General features: G+C 41.1%; 1 protein-coding gene across 1 annotated transcript in view; it reads right to left on the reverse strand.

Annotated features, from left to right (window-relative positions):
• Window positions 1-1879: 1879 nt before the first annotated feature.
• The window catches only part of GALNT15 (polypeptide N-acetylgalactosaminyltransferase 15), a 45970-nt gene continuing 33639 nt past the window's right edge, over window positions 1880-14210 (reverse strand). The window contains exons 8-10 of the mRNA XM_074195753.1: window positions 13553-13642; window positions 10862-11008; window positions 1880-5098 (exon numbers count right to left, since the gene is read on the reverse strand). Of these exons, the coding sequence (XP_074051854.1) occupies window positions 4952-5098; window positions 10862-11008; window positions 13553-13642 (384 nt within the window). The 3' untranslated portion in view covers window positions 1880-4951. The remainder of the gene's footprint in view (window positions 5099-10861; window positions 11009-13552; window positions 13643-14210) is intronic.

Raw genomic sequence — 14210 nt, forward strand, 5'->3', positions numbered from 1 at the left:
TTGACTTGGGAGTTCTGGAACTTGGCTATAATATTCCTAGAGGTTGGTTTTTTGGGATCTCTTTCCCGGGGGGACCGACGGATTCTCTCCATTTCTATTTTGCTCTCTGCTTCTAGAATATCAGGGCAATTTTCCTGTAGTAATTCTTTGAAAATGATGTCAAGGCTCTTTTCCTGATCATGACTTTCAGGTATTCCAATAATTTTTAAATTATCTTTCCTAAGTCTGTTTTCCATATCAGTTGTTTTTTCAATGAGATATTTCACATTTTCTTCTAATTTTTCATTTTTTTGGTTTTGAAGTATTGATTCCTGATTTCTGTTAAATTCATCAATCTCCCTGAATTCTATTCTTTGTCTGAAGGATTTGTTCTCCTCAGAGAGTTTTCTTATCTCTTTTTCCATCTGGCCAATTTTGCTTTTTAAAGCATTCTTCTCCTCAATAACTTTTTGAACTGTTTTATCCATTTGACCTAAGCTGGTTTTTAGCAAGCTATTTTCTTCAGCATTTTTTTGGATTTCCTTGACTAAGCTGCTGACTTCATTTTCATGTTTTTCCTGCATCTCTCTCCTTTCTTTTCCCAGTTTTTCTTCTAACTCCCTCATTTGATTTTCAAAGTCTTTTTTGAGCTCTGTCATAGCCTGAACCCAATTTCTGTTTTTCTTGGAGTCTTTAGATGCAGGAGCTTGTGCTTCCTCATCTTCAGACTGAGTGTTTTGATCCTTCTTGGGCTCATGAGCAAAATATTTCTCAATGGTCTTCCTCTTATTTCTCTGCTTGCTCATTTTCCCAGCCTGAGCCTGGTTTTGGGGTGCTTCCTGAGCTTTTGGGACACTCCCACAAGGGTCTCAGTGTGTGAGGCTCTGTCCTCCCTCCTGGTCTGTGAATGACCATAAGCACCTCCCTCTGCCACAGGGCTGAGGTATGGGGGCCTAGACTGTGATCAGGATCTGAATGTGGTCAGAACCCCAGAGTCCTGTTCCAGGGGCAGAGGACAGAGCTCTGCAGTCTCTCTTCACTCCCCTCCCTCAGCTCAATGGGCTCATGCCCTGGGGGCTCCTGCTTACAGGCTCCGCCTGCTTCTGTTTCTGGGTCTGGGCGAAAGACCAAGCTGCTTGTTGTGTGCCCTGAGGGCTGGGTCCCCCTGCTGTTCCCCCACTTTGTGCTAGGTGCTCCCTGGGGTGCAGTTCAGGAGACCTCTTCCCCCCCCCCCCCCCCCCCTGCTGTGAGCCACGGCTCCCAGTGCCCTGGGGCTGCCTCCTGGAGGCTGAAGTTCTTTGGTTCTGGTGGGCCGCCCCTCCGACCCCGGGGAGCAGAGCCTTCCTGCTCTTTTCCAGGTTACCTTGAGTAGGAGAACTGCCTCGCCGGGTCCCTCTGTGGGTTCTGTCTCTGGAAAGTTTAGTTAGAGTCCTTAGTTTATGAGTTTTATCAGAGAGCTCCTAAGACTCGATCCCTTCTTGTCGCCATCCAATAAACCACATTTTTAAAGGACCACTAAAATACATAACTTAGTTTTTGAGTGCTGCATGTAGTGATGTGGCAATTGAAATTTGACCACTTTTTTCTAAGTTTAGACTGCCACTGGACTTTCTTGAGGCCTTCAGAGTGATAGGGGAAACTCAGCAAAGAGAATCTTGATTTATTGACATGGTGAGAGAAACCCAGGTCAAAACGAATAGCAACAATGAACCAGAAAACTGTCTGGAATAGATCAAAAGTTTGACATTTTTATAGGTGCTATGAACATCTGTCATCTTCGGAATTGAACATCATTAACTTTATCTCATGGAGTTAAAGGGTCCACCAAAAAGCACACCATTCTTTTTTTACCAAATAAACCATTAGTATCTTCTTAATTAATACTAACCACAAAATATAATTGAAATAAACTTTTTATTTCATTATATTAATTTAACACAGTATTTTATAGTTCAAACACATAAAATACCAATAGCAAAATACATGTAAAAATTAGAAATCTTTTTTTTCTTTCCTTACTCTATCTTTTACTATCCTTTACTGTTGTAAAGGGGGAATGGGGAAACTTTTTTTCTGCCAAGGACCAAAACTTAAAAATTAGTTTGCTATATTTGGTCTAACATTTAATTAAAACATCCCTAAAATGATCCTAGATTTTTTTGAATTTTGAGACCTGCTTTGCTGTTGCCTTGGCAGCTCCAGACCACATAATGAGACCCATGGAAGTTCCCTTTCCCTGCTCTACATGGTAATTTTTTAAAAATTTTTTTGCAGATCAATGGGGTTAGGTGACTTGCCCAAGTCGAATTTGAATTCAGATCCTCCTGACTCCAGAGCCGGTGCTCTATCCACTGCATCACCTAGCTGCCCCACTATGTAATAATTGTGACAGAATTTTTCATGCCATCTTTCAAAACTCAGTTTTGGAAATGTTTAGAATTTCAAGATTTCTTTTTAACCAAGATAAATAAAAAAATTAGGGAAAGGCCCTTGTGCAATCATTTTTCCTTTGAAGATAAAGGAAGGCCATTTGGAGCATAATATAAGAAAGAAGAAATGGATTGAATACTTTCCATATATTAGAAAAGTAATGTATCCTTGTGATAAATCAAGAATGTGCATCCCTATAAAATCTGTTTGTCTGTACTCATTTGAAATACATAAACATTCACTTCTTGCAGAAGATGGATATCTTTGGAGGGCAATTTCCACATTCAGACATTCATGTGGTGGTGCTCCATTTTAGGAAAGATGGATCTTTTCATTCAAGTATGGATAATATTTTTTGAAGGAGCAGGAAAATCTAGCTTTGTCATGTGGAGGAAAGACCACTCAATGAAAACAAAACTTTTTTAGGCAGCTACTAGTTACCAGCCACTTTCTAGGACATGGTTTTCAAAACCCTATGCTAAATATGGCCAACTTCCTGTCCATGGGGGGGGGGGTTCTACCTACTCTGGCCTTTAAGAGCTTCTACCAGTCTCCTCTCCCTTGATAGAGGAACCTCACTCTCACTCCTCTCCAACCCAAATCCTTAAGAGTTCCATTCCTTTCTTGTTAAGAAGAATGAAGCGATACTGGGCCATCAGCAGCTTTCTTCTCTTGCTATATATATGAATTCATCATACCCAAAAGAATAGGAATTAGAACTTCATAGCCAACTATACTTTTTTTTAGGTGGAGATTCAGACATAATTTCATTGGATGAGAAATCATCCCCACCCCCCAAATGCAGATCAGCATCTGTTCAGACAGTTAGTTGTAGGCATAGAAGTATCTCTGGGAGGCACAAAGGTTAATTAAATAACTTGTCCTGAGCCACATAGCTAATATGTGCAAGCTTTAACTCAGGTCTTCCTGCCTGGGAGGCCAGTCGTTTATCACTGCATCTGCCTGCCAGCATCCTTATATACCAGCAAAGACACACCATTAGGGTTAGGTGTCTAAGTACTTGGCTTGAAGAGAGCTGTCCAAGGTCCTGAGGGGTTAGGTCAGGAGCAGGTCTTGAACCCTAGTGTTGGCTCTCCTATGACTATATCTATGTGTGTATGTATGTATGTATGTATATACATTTATATGCTTCATTCCCTTTGATAATCTCCAGAGCCATATGTAGAACAATATTAGAAACAATATTGTTTCATGGTTTGCTTTTGTTGCTGGGTATGCCCAGCGCTGCTTTCTAATTTCAGTCATAAGGGTTGAAAGTGGAATAATAGATGACATGTGAGTCATTCACAGAGGCCAGGGCAAGGCAGAGGATGAAATCTAGGCATGGGGGAAGAAAGAAGAGACTGACATTCTGAAGAGGTCAATTGTCAGAGTTGACAGTTGTCAAGAATACAGGTTTTCTGCCACCAGATCATTATTATAAGACCTTGATCAGTCCCTGAAACCTGTACTGAGAGGGTGCTGGTATTTTCCCTGCCTGTTTCATAAGGTGGTCGACAGTGAATGGAAAAGCACTAAAAGTGTACCAGCTGTCATCATTTTTGTGAAACGAGGTTTCATTGATTTGAATCTGCATCATCCTAGCTAGATCTGACTCATGATTCCCTTGAGGTTGCTAAGTCAGATACTTCAAAGTTTTGCTGACTCTTGCCTACCTCCTCTCACACCTATTCCACAGCTTCTCTTCCCTCTGAGCATGAACCTTTGATTTTTTCTCCCCAAGGACTTGGACAGAGTATCCTAAATTTGTAGACTTAGAGCTACAAGAGACCTCATTTTACAAGGCCAAAAGACTTAAAGGGATTTGCTCAAGGTCACAGGGGCAACCATATTTGGCTAGGGGATTCATTGTACAAAACATGTTTTCTCTTTCATTGTTCTTAAAGCAGAGTATGACATCAAGAAGGTGATGTCATGACTTGCAAATGTACTGGATTTAAGTGATGGGGTGCTTTGCAAAGTCACCAGCCTCTCTTCTGGAGCCATCTGGATCCAGTGGCAAGACATAGATCAGAATGACTTTTAAGCTAAGGTCTATGAAGACATGGCCAAAGATGTTCAGGTTCCTTTCTCTTGTCAGATGTTAAGAATTTGGTTTTAAGGCAGGACAGTCTTTTTATCCTGTTAGCTGAAGGAAAAGCTCAGTACCTGCCTAACAAGTGGTGAAGAATATTGATCCTCTTATGCAGTTCGAACTGTTGTCAGATTAACCACTAGAGATTTTGCACATTTTCTGGACCTTAGGGCTGGAAGTTATCTCAGATGTCTTGTTCTCCAGCCCTCTCATTTTACAGATGAGACAGAGGCCTAAAGAAAGAAGTACCATGGTCAGAGTCCCATGGATGGAAATTGTTAGAACTGGGATATCACTCTAGGTCTTGTGACCCCCAAGCTCTTTGCATATATCTTTCAGGTATCCTTTAAAGAGCTCAAAGGCACCTCTTCCTCTAAAATCTTAGCCTGTTTTGAGGTCCATGATGACCTTCCATGAGGGCAAGCTTCTGTCTGGTGTTTCTGATGCTCATCGTTGATCCACAGCATGGATGTGGTCAAACCTCCATATCTGGTTGGCTTTCCCATCACACAGTTGCAAGGACAAATTTTTCTCATGGTCACTCTCTATAGCTTCTATACATTTCCCAGAAAGGATGTGGACAATCATTCCATTCTAGAAAAAAAAAAAGAAAGCATTCCCATCTCATTTATCCATTCAATAAGCACCGTAGAGCCAAAGACCAACTTGGCCTGTCTCTCAAAATGTTCCATCATCAATTATCTATTAACATTTATTTATCTATTCAGTCAGTCAATAAATGAAGCAATACTGTGTGTTAAAACAAAAAGATATATTCAACTGAGGGGGAATCATGGATGCAGAAAAATAAATATAAACATTTGCAAAGCATATAACTTGAGACCTGACTTTTTCCTCACAGGATTTTTAAAACCTTTCTATTTGATTTTCACTTATCTATTTGATTTCATTTCCTCACAGGATTTTTTAAAAACCATTCTGTTTGATTTCATTGTCAAATTATCATCATAGATTCAGAGCTGGACCATGGAGGTCATTATATTCACTTATAGAGGAGGAAACTTAGGCAAGCCCAAGTTAGATGACTTATTTAAGGTCACACAGCTATTAAATATCTGAGGCAGGATTTGAATTTGGTTCCAAGTCCAGGACTCTACCTACTATATGCTATACTGCCTCATGAGCAAAGAAAGAAAAAGAATATTTCTAACAATAATGCTAATCATGAGCAAAATGATAAATACAATAAGCTTTCTGGTCCCACAGACAAGACATTCCCTCTCTGCCTGACTGCCATCTCTGGAACAGTCTCCCTCTTCAGGTACCTACTGGCTTCCCCAGAGTCTCTATATATTCTCAGAACCCAGGTCTTCCACTTGGGTAGAGGACTAAAATCTTATCAAACCCATGAATTTAGTCCGCTTCTGATAACCTAGGAAATTCTTCAAGATTAGAGAGGGCCCCTTATAGACATTATCATGCTTGGAAGGTTCTGGCTAATGGAGATTTCCAGTGAAGTAAAGATTTAGACAAGATGCTTGCTCTTGCCACAATCTAAGTGCTCTTTCTTCATGGTGACATTAGTCTTTCTTCTATATGGTGACATTGGCTTTATTCCCCTCATTTAATTGATTCAGCCTCCACAAGGGGTTTATTCATTTCTTGGAAAGCTGAATCAACAGTAGCTTGTTTGCCTAAGATTCCTGGAATAAATTGATGCAGACCCACCAGTTTCCCACTTGAGTTTCCCACTTACTTAAAAAAAAAAATCAGAAACCTAATTCCTTATTAAGCCTTTTGTTTTCCTTCCTTCCTTGTCTCTGCCCTGTGGATCCCTGGCTTTCTTCAAGCCCTGGCTAAAATCTGACTTCTTACAAGAAGCCTTTTCCTGGCCATCTCTTCCCTCCACTTCACATACCCCCACCTCCACCCCAATGCTAATGTTTTTTCCTTAGAAATCCTCTCCAATTTACCCTGTATGTGTCTTGCATGTTCAGAATTGGTTGCATGTTCCCATTTTAGAATTTGGACACTGTGGTCAGGGAATATTTTTGCCTGACTTATTGTAAATTCTTTTTTTTTTTTTGGTTTTTATAAGGCCCAAGATCACACACAGCTCAGCAATTATTATGTGTCAGATTTGAACTCAGGTACTCCTGACTCCAAGGTGGTTGCTCTGTCTACCACGCCACCCAGCCACCCCCTTTATTGTAAATTCTTCATGAATGCCTGTTGATTTGCTGTTATTAAATTGGGAGGATATTGTTGGCCCTCTTCATGGGTTGAGAATGGACAGAAGAAGGAGAGAATTTGGAATTCAATTTTTTTAATATTAAAAATAAAAAAATTTTAAAGGAAAAAAATCAGGGGAAGAAAAATAGAGCTCACTCCCAGTAATAATGGAGTGGTCATGATTGTGCAGCTTTGTAGAAGCCATGATTGCTTTCAGGAAGCAACTCAGACAATAATAATAATAACTCACCTATTATGTGCCAAGCTGTGCCAAGCCTTTTACAAATATCATCTTATTTGATCCTCACAACACCCTTAGGAAATGAGAGCTCTTATTATCTTCATTTTATAATTGAGGAAACTGAGGCAAATAGAGGTGAGTTGATGAAGAATGAGGCCATGATTCTAACCCAAGTCCTGTGTTCATTCATATCTTATACCAGTCTGGCTCTTTATTTAAGGTAATCTAGAAGATATAATGACCAACAGGATAGTTTTTCATGTGGAAATAATACCTATGATTCATATGTGTCTTGGCCCAATTAAACATAGGAGATATTTGTCCTGGAGGCACTACCCCCTTTCCTTCCATTGCTAGCTCTGGTCCAGACCTCTTATAACCTGCAGAAGAAGCCCTCTCTAGTGAGGACTGATTTCAAGAAGAGATCTGAAGCTCAGTGTAAATAACTGGTAGGGGCAGAGAGGTTCCCTTTTCATGAGTCTTTGTCTTTGATCAATGATCAGAGCCTTAGACTAAAAGAATGAAGCCCTGGAATTTTAGATGGGAAGAAACAGATGGAATATCTGAAGGTGGAGAGTTCTAGTGAGGGTCAGAGGGAAGGCAGAGTATCTGAGGAGGAGAAATGACCAGTGAGGCCAGAAAGGGAGGTTGGTGCCAGATGGAGAAAGGCTTCCAAAACTAAACAGGCATTGGGAAACCCCTGGAGTTTATTTATAGACTAGAGAGTGACTGATTAGATGGACATTTAAGGAAAAGAACCACCAGCAGTGTGGAGGATGGCCTGGGAGGGCTGAGAACCTTGAAGAAGGATGAACCCTTAGGAAGCCGCAGTTATAAGGCAGTCAGAAAGGAAGGGGACCTGAACTAAGGTGGGAACTGAGTGCAGAGGAGGGACTGGAGGTGAGAGGTGGGTAGAGGAAGAGCAATGAGTGTGTGGCATGAGGAAGAGGACAGTCAAAAGCATTTGGATACCCCCTGGGCCAAGTGCAGAGATACAAAGAAAGGCAAAAAAAAATCCCTGTCGGATTCAATGAAAAAAAGTGCAAAAGAAGGTGGCTTAGCCTTACCAGATCTAAAATTATAAAGCACCGGTCCTCAAAACTACTAAGAAATAGAGTGGTGGACCAGTGGAATAGACTAGATCCAATAGCAGGAGACAATTATAGTAATCTGCTGTTTGATAAACCCAAAGAGTCCAGCTATTGGGGTAAAAACTCTCTTCAATAAAAACTGTTGGGAAAATTGGAAGTTAGTATGGAAGAAACTTAGATTAGACCAACACCTCACACCCTATACCAAGATAAGATCCAAATGGATACAGGATTTAGACATAAAAAACAATATTATAAGCAAACTAGAAGGTCAAGGAGTAGGTTCCCTGTCATATCTATGGAAAGGGAAACAGTTTATGACAAGGAAGAGATAGAGAACATCATTCAAAACAAACTAGATAATTTTGACTACATTAAATTAAAAAGCTTTTGCACAGACAAAACCACTGTGACTAAGATCAAAAGAAATGTAGTAAATTGGGAAACAATTTTTGCAACTAGTATTTCTTCTGATAAAGGACTCATTTCTAAAATATACAGAGAACTGAGTCAAATTTTCAAAAAAACAAGCCATTGACAAATGGTCAAAGGATATGCAAAGGCAATTTACAGCTGAGGAAATCAAAGCAATCCATAGTCATATGAAAAATTATTCCAAATCATTACTTATTAGAGAAATGGAAATTCACACCTCTCAGACTGACCAATATGACCAGAAAGGACAATGATCAATGTTGGAAGGGTTGTGGGAAATCTGGGACACATACATTGGTGGAGCTGTGAACTCATCCAGCCTTTCTGGAGAGCAATTTGGGATTTATGCCCAAAGGGCCACAAAAATATGCATACCCTTTGCCCCAGCAATACCACTATTGGGTCTATACCCTGAAGAGATGATAAAAACCATATACCACTTGTACAAAAATATTTATAGCAGCCCTGTTTGTGGTGGCAAAAAAATGGAAATCAAGTGAATGTCCTTCAATTGGGGAATGACTTAAACTGCGGTATATGTATGTCATGGAACACTATTGTTCTATTAGAAACCAGGAGGGATGGGAATTCAGGGAAGCCTGGAGGGATTTGTATGAACTGATGCTGAGTGAGATGAGCAGAACCAGAAAAACATTGTGTACCCTAACAGCAACATGGGGGTGATGATCAACCCTGATGGATTTGCTCATCCCTTCAATGCAACAAGCAGGAACAATTTTGAGCTATCTACCATCCATATACAGAGAAAGAATTATGGACTTTGAACAAAGACCAAAGACTATTACTGTCAAATTGGGGGGGGGAGGCATATTATTATGTAATTTTACTATCTCATACTTTATTTTTCTTCCTTAAGGATATGATTTCTCTGTCATCACATTCAACTGAGATCACTGAATACTATGGGAATAATGTAAAGACTAACAAACTGCCTTCTGTGGGGGGTGGGGGGAGGGAAGCAAGAATGGGGGGAAATTGTAAAACTCAAAATAAATAAACTCTTTAAAAAAAATTCCTGTCTTCAAAGAGCTTCCAATCTAATCTGGGGTTGATGGGGAGTATTACTGTCTGCATTTTACCATTGAGGAAACTGAGACAAGCAGAGCTTAAATGACTTGCTCAGGGTCACATAGCCAAGAAGTGCCAGAAACTGGATTTAAACTTGGATCTTTTTGACTGCAAGCCCATGACAGTGCCACAGGAGATCCCTACAGTGAGGTGGGACATGAATGAAGAACCAGCAAAGGATGCTGAGGAGGGGTCAGGCAAATAGCAAGGAATCAGGGTCACCAAAACTAAAGAACAGATTAGATCAACCTTCAGAAGGTGATTGATGATGTCGGATGGGTCAGAGGTCAAAAAGGTTGAGGTCTGGGGCAAGACTTTCAGATTTGATAATTAAGGGATCACTGCTAGCACTGGAGAGAGTCAACAATGGTGAAGTAGGGGAAATATTGGATGAAAAAAATATGTTTAATAAGTAATCTATTCTTTCTAACACAGACCATGTGCTTACATTAACACTGAACCCACCCTGATCCCAAGTGTCCAAACTAGGTCAATGAAAGTGCCTTGCCCTACCTTGCCCTTCCCTGGCAGTGACACCTTGAACCCCCACTCCCAAGGACAAAACAAGTCTCTACAAAACTATGGATCCCTGCCTTAGTATGAAAGAATTGAATCTTTGAACTATCACCCCTCATACATCTACATTTCTCTAGTAACTTCATCTCTGCTATTTGAATTACTGCCTCCATTACTTATTTCTAAATTACCTCACTTTCCAGAGCCTTTCAAAGTTCACTTACTCCTTAGTTGAGTTGTTGTGGGGGAGTGTGAGCCCCCAAAATAACTTCTCACACTCCTAGACCCTTTCTTACTATTTATACTCTGATTGCTTGTCTGCCTTTGGGGGAGCAACTGACTCTTGGGGATAACTTCTCATTGTGTCTTATGTCATTGTTGATGCAGTTGATGTCCCTTAGAGAATCAGTGACTTCCTACCTCTAGCCTCTCCCTTAGCTTCTGATCTCCTTCATATTCCACAAAAATACTTAAATAAAACTTGTGTCCCTAAAATTTCTTCTGGATTAGAGTTGGTCTTTTACATGAATTCTTTCATGTTCATCCGATTCCATCCTTCAATTCCATTCCCCTCAACCACTCACTCTCAATCAGTTTTCCTAATATTCTGAGATTCCAAGGAGCTAGTGTCTCTCTTCAACAAAGTCAAGGTTATTTGGATTCACCAAAAACCTTCACTTTACCTTCTGACTGTGGGTGTTAGTGAATATCTTAAAAGCCCAAAGTTTGCCAAGTCCCCAAGCTAGCTCTTAGCCACATCTCTGCCAGCCTCTGCCCAGGCTGACTCCTTACCTCCTGAACATCCCAGTGCTGCCTCTGGAAGGAGTGAGTCTCCTCTGTGCAGTTCTGAAGAGTCACCTCTCCTTCTTGGTTCAGATCAAAGCAGAGCAGGGGGTCCTGACCACAACTAATTTGCTTCTTGCTGGAATACGCCAGATGCTGCCAAGTAGAGCATGTTCATTAATGGGCTGCCAAGGTCAGTAGTTTTACTACATTGCTTTCCCCCCCCTTCTTTTTTATCCTTTTTTTATTAGGAATGGCTCACTAGTTTAGGGACCTGGTGGTGCAATGGGTAGAACACTGGGCCTGGAATTAAGAAAAGTCATCTTTCTGAGTTGAATGCAGCCTAATACATTTACTAGCTGTGTGATCCGGGTCAAGTCACTTCACCCTCTGCCTCAGATTCCTCATCTGTAAAAGGAGCTGGAGAAGGAAAAGGCTCCAATATCTTTTTCAAGAAATTCAAAATGGGGTACAAAGAATCAGATATAACTGAGCAGCAACTGCAGGGTAGGGGAAAAGGTAGGAAAATTTTCAGGAATGAAATTGATGTAAAATCAGGATCTCCCTCCCCCCTTCCCCTTCTCCCTCTTTTTCAAATATGTGAGAATGTGTTTTTGTGTATATATTGACAAAACAGTAGTTCAAACTATATTCCTGGTAAAAAGACTTCCCTTCTTTCACATTTGCTACTAGACATGCTAATTCCAAACTCTGCCTATGTGATACCTGAAGTCCAGGAAGAGATAAGTCATCAGATAGTACCCTATCAGAATGAGCCTTTGAGGAGCAGTTGTGCTAGCTTCTAGACAGACTAGATAATAGATCTCTAGATAAGATTTCTCTTGCCCTTTGTTTTTTGGATAAATACTCCAAACCACTCCTTAGGGTGATCATTACCTTAATGATCTCCACCAGTTTCATGGTAACTCCTAGAGAACAGAATTTCATGTCTAACCTATATTTTCTGTCATTTTATTTTAACCCTATATTTTTAAGATTGACAATATAGGGGTGGCTAGGTGGCGCAGTGGATAGAGCACCAACCCTGGAGTCAGGAGGACCCGAGTTAATAATTACCTAGCTGTGTGGCCTTGGACAAGTCACTTAACACCATTACCTTATATAAAACCTAAAAAAAAAAGATTGACAATATATTTGGCTGTGTGTGTGTGTGTGTGTGTGTGTGTGTGTGTGTGTGTGTAGATGCATGACCTCAGGGCAGCTAGGTGGTGCAGTGGATAGAGCACAGGCCCTGGAATCAGGAGTATCTGAGTTCATTTAATAAATGCCTAGCTGTATGGCCTTGGGTAAGCCACTTAACCCCATTGGCCTTGCAAGAATCTAAAAAATTAAAATAAAAAAAAAAAGCATGACCTCCAGACTGCTCTGTCAAGTTGGACTGGCCAGGGTTTCATGAACTGTACCTCGATGTGGTTGAAAGAGAGAAATCGTCTTCCCACTTACAGCTTTTGAGCCAGATAGGACCTCTGTGATCCTTTACTTCAAATTTCCTCATTTCATAAGAGCCAGAACAGGGGAGTGACTTACCCAAGGTCATACACACAGCTTAATGGTTAGTACAGCCACAAGTCAAACACTATTGATTGTATGGCCATCTAATCTTTCTCAGACTCAGTTTCCTTATCTGTAAAATGGAGATAATACTGGCAATACTCTCATGAAGGTTGTGAGAAGCATGTGAAAATGCCTTGAAGAACTCTGAAATGTGTCTAGATGTCAGATTTTATGATCTCATCACCTACCTCTCTTTGGAGACTTACCCACAGTTTAGGAAGGACCTTTTAGTCAGGAGACCTGGATCCCCATGATAGATTCACAGGTTTAGAACTGAGAGGGACATTGGAACCCACCTGGAGCTCATTTGGGTTCACATCTTTGATAGTTATCTGGACTTTGAATCAGGACCTCTGACTTAAAGCCAGGGGTTCATTAACTTCCACTGTACCCACTGTGGGTTTGCCATTTAATGGACATATGTTTGGGAGAGAGTTATTCACTTCTTCATTCAGTCTTTTTTTTTTAGGTAATTATTAAGTGTCTGAGGCTGGATTTGAACTCAGGTCCTCCTGATTCCAGGGCTGGTGCTGTATCAACTATGCCACCTAGCCACTCCCGTAATTCAGTATTAATTTACCGTGGGAATGATGATGCATTCCCAACCTTGTGAGTGGGATGGGGTGAGTGGGAGAGGAGAAGGGGCTGTAAGGATTAATGCTTGTGAAGGGACTTTGTTGCTCGCAGAAGTTCAATTTCAATTCACCTGAAAGATGCTGCTGTTGTTATTGGTCTTGGAGCCCCAATGTGGGACGGTCTGGCCATGGGGCAATGCTGAGGAGGACAGGTCACTTTGGGGTCTTATTTTTCTGGGAGCCAGTTATTTATTATCTGTATTGAGGCACAAGGACTCTCAATATGTGTATAAGGAGGAGTGAGGACATGTAACAAGGAGGGAGGTCATGTTCTGTCATAGGGACCTCAGCTGGAATCCCAAGGCCCATGTGACCGGTGGCTCAGTCTGATCCCTCTTAGCCTTATGATATCTAGGGTTCCCATAAGCTGTCAAGTGTAATCTATGATAAATGATGGGGCACCAAAGACAAGGTTCAGTCTCTTGACCATTTGGCCTTGGGTCAGCTTCCTGATCTGGAGGAAACCATGACCACCTCCACCCCCCCTCACCTGTTGTTGCCAGCCGTCCCTGCAGGGGGAAAGTGTCACCAGGCTTCCAGATGCACAGTCTGCACAGGAGCCAATGCCAGAATTGTAGAGCTGAAAACAGTCATTGAGAAGGAAATGACACCCAAGCCAATAAAGACGCAGGAATTCTCTTTTATAGGCTATCTTCCCTTGTTCTTCTGAGTAAGCTTTGGGGTATAAAACAACAGGTTTCAACCAAAGGCCTAGAGTCCAGAAACTCTGAGTAACTGATTACATGGTCTCTTCCCATCACAGACAGGGCTCATCTGGATGATTGGGATGACCTGAATCCTAATGTGGTGGTTCTTTGTTGGCCACCCAGAGGCCAAACTGAAAAAAAAGATTCCATATCAGCAGCAAAACTTTCTAAAGACTCCCATTTCCATACTGTGTGATGCCCCAGAATACTACAAAGTTAAAAACTTTACAGAGGAATTCCCTGCAAAATAAAAGAGCTTGGTCTTGTCATCCACATCCCAAAACAAAGTGGAGGAAAAATGCACGTTGCTCAGATTATGATGTGTAGCAGAATCGGAAGCCCATGCATTTAGTCTGCTTATTTCTGTGGATGTCCATCTAATCTTGGACAGTCCTCACAGATAAGAAATAAGCTGATTTTGCAGTTTAGGGAATTTGTTAC

This window comes from Macrotis lagotis, chromosome 7, assembly GCF_037893015.1.
Source record: "Macrotis lagotis isolate mMagLag1 chromosome 7, bilby.v1.9.chrom.fasta, whole genome shotgun sequence".
Classification (NCBI taxonomy): domain Eukaryota; kingdom Metazoa; phylum Chordata; class Mammalia; order Peramelemorphia; family Peramelidae; genus Macrotis; species Macrotis lagotis.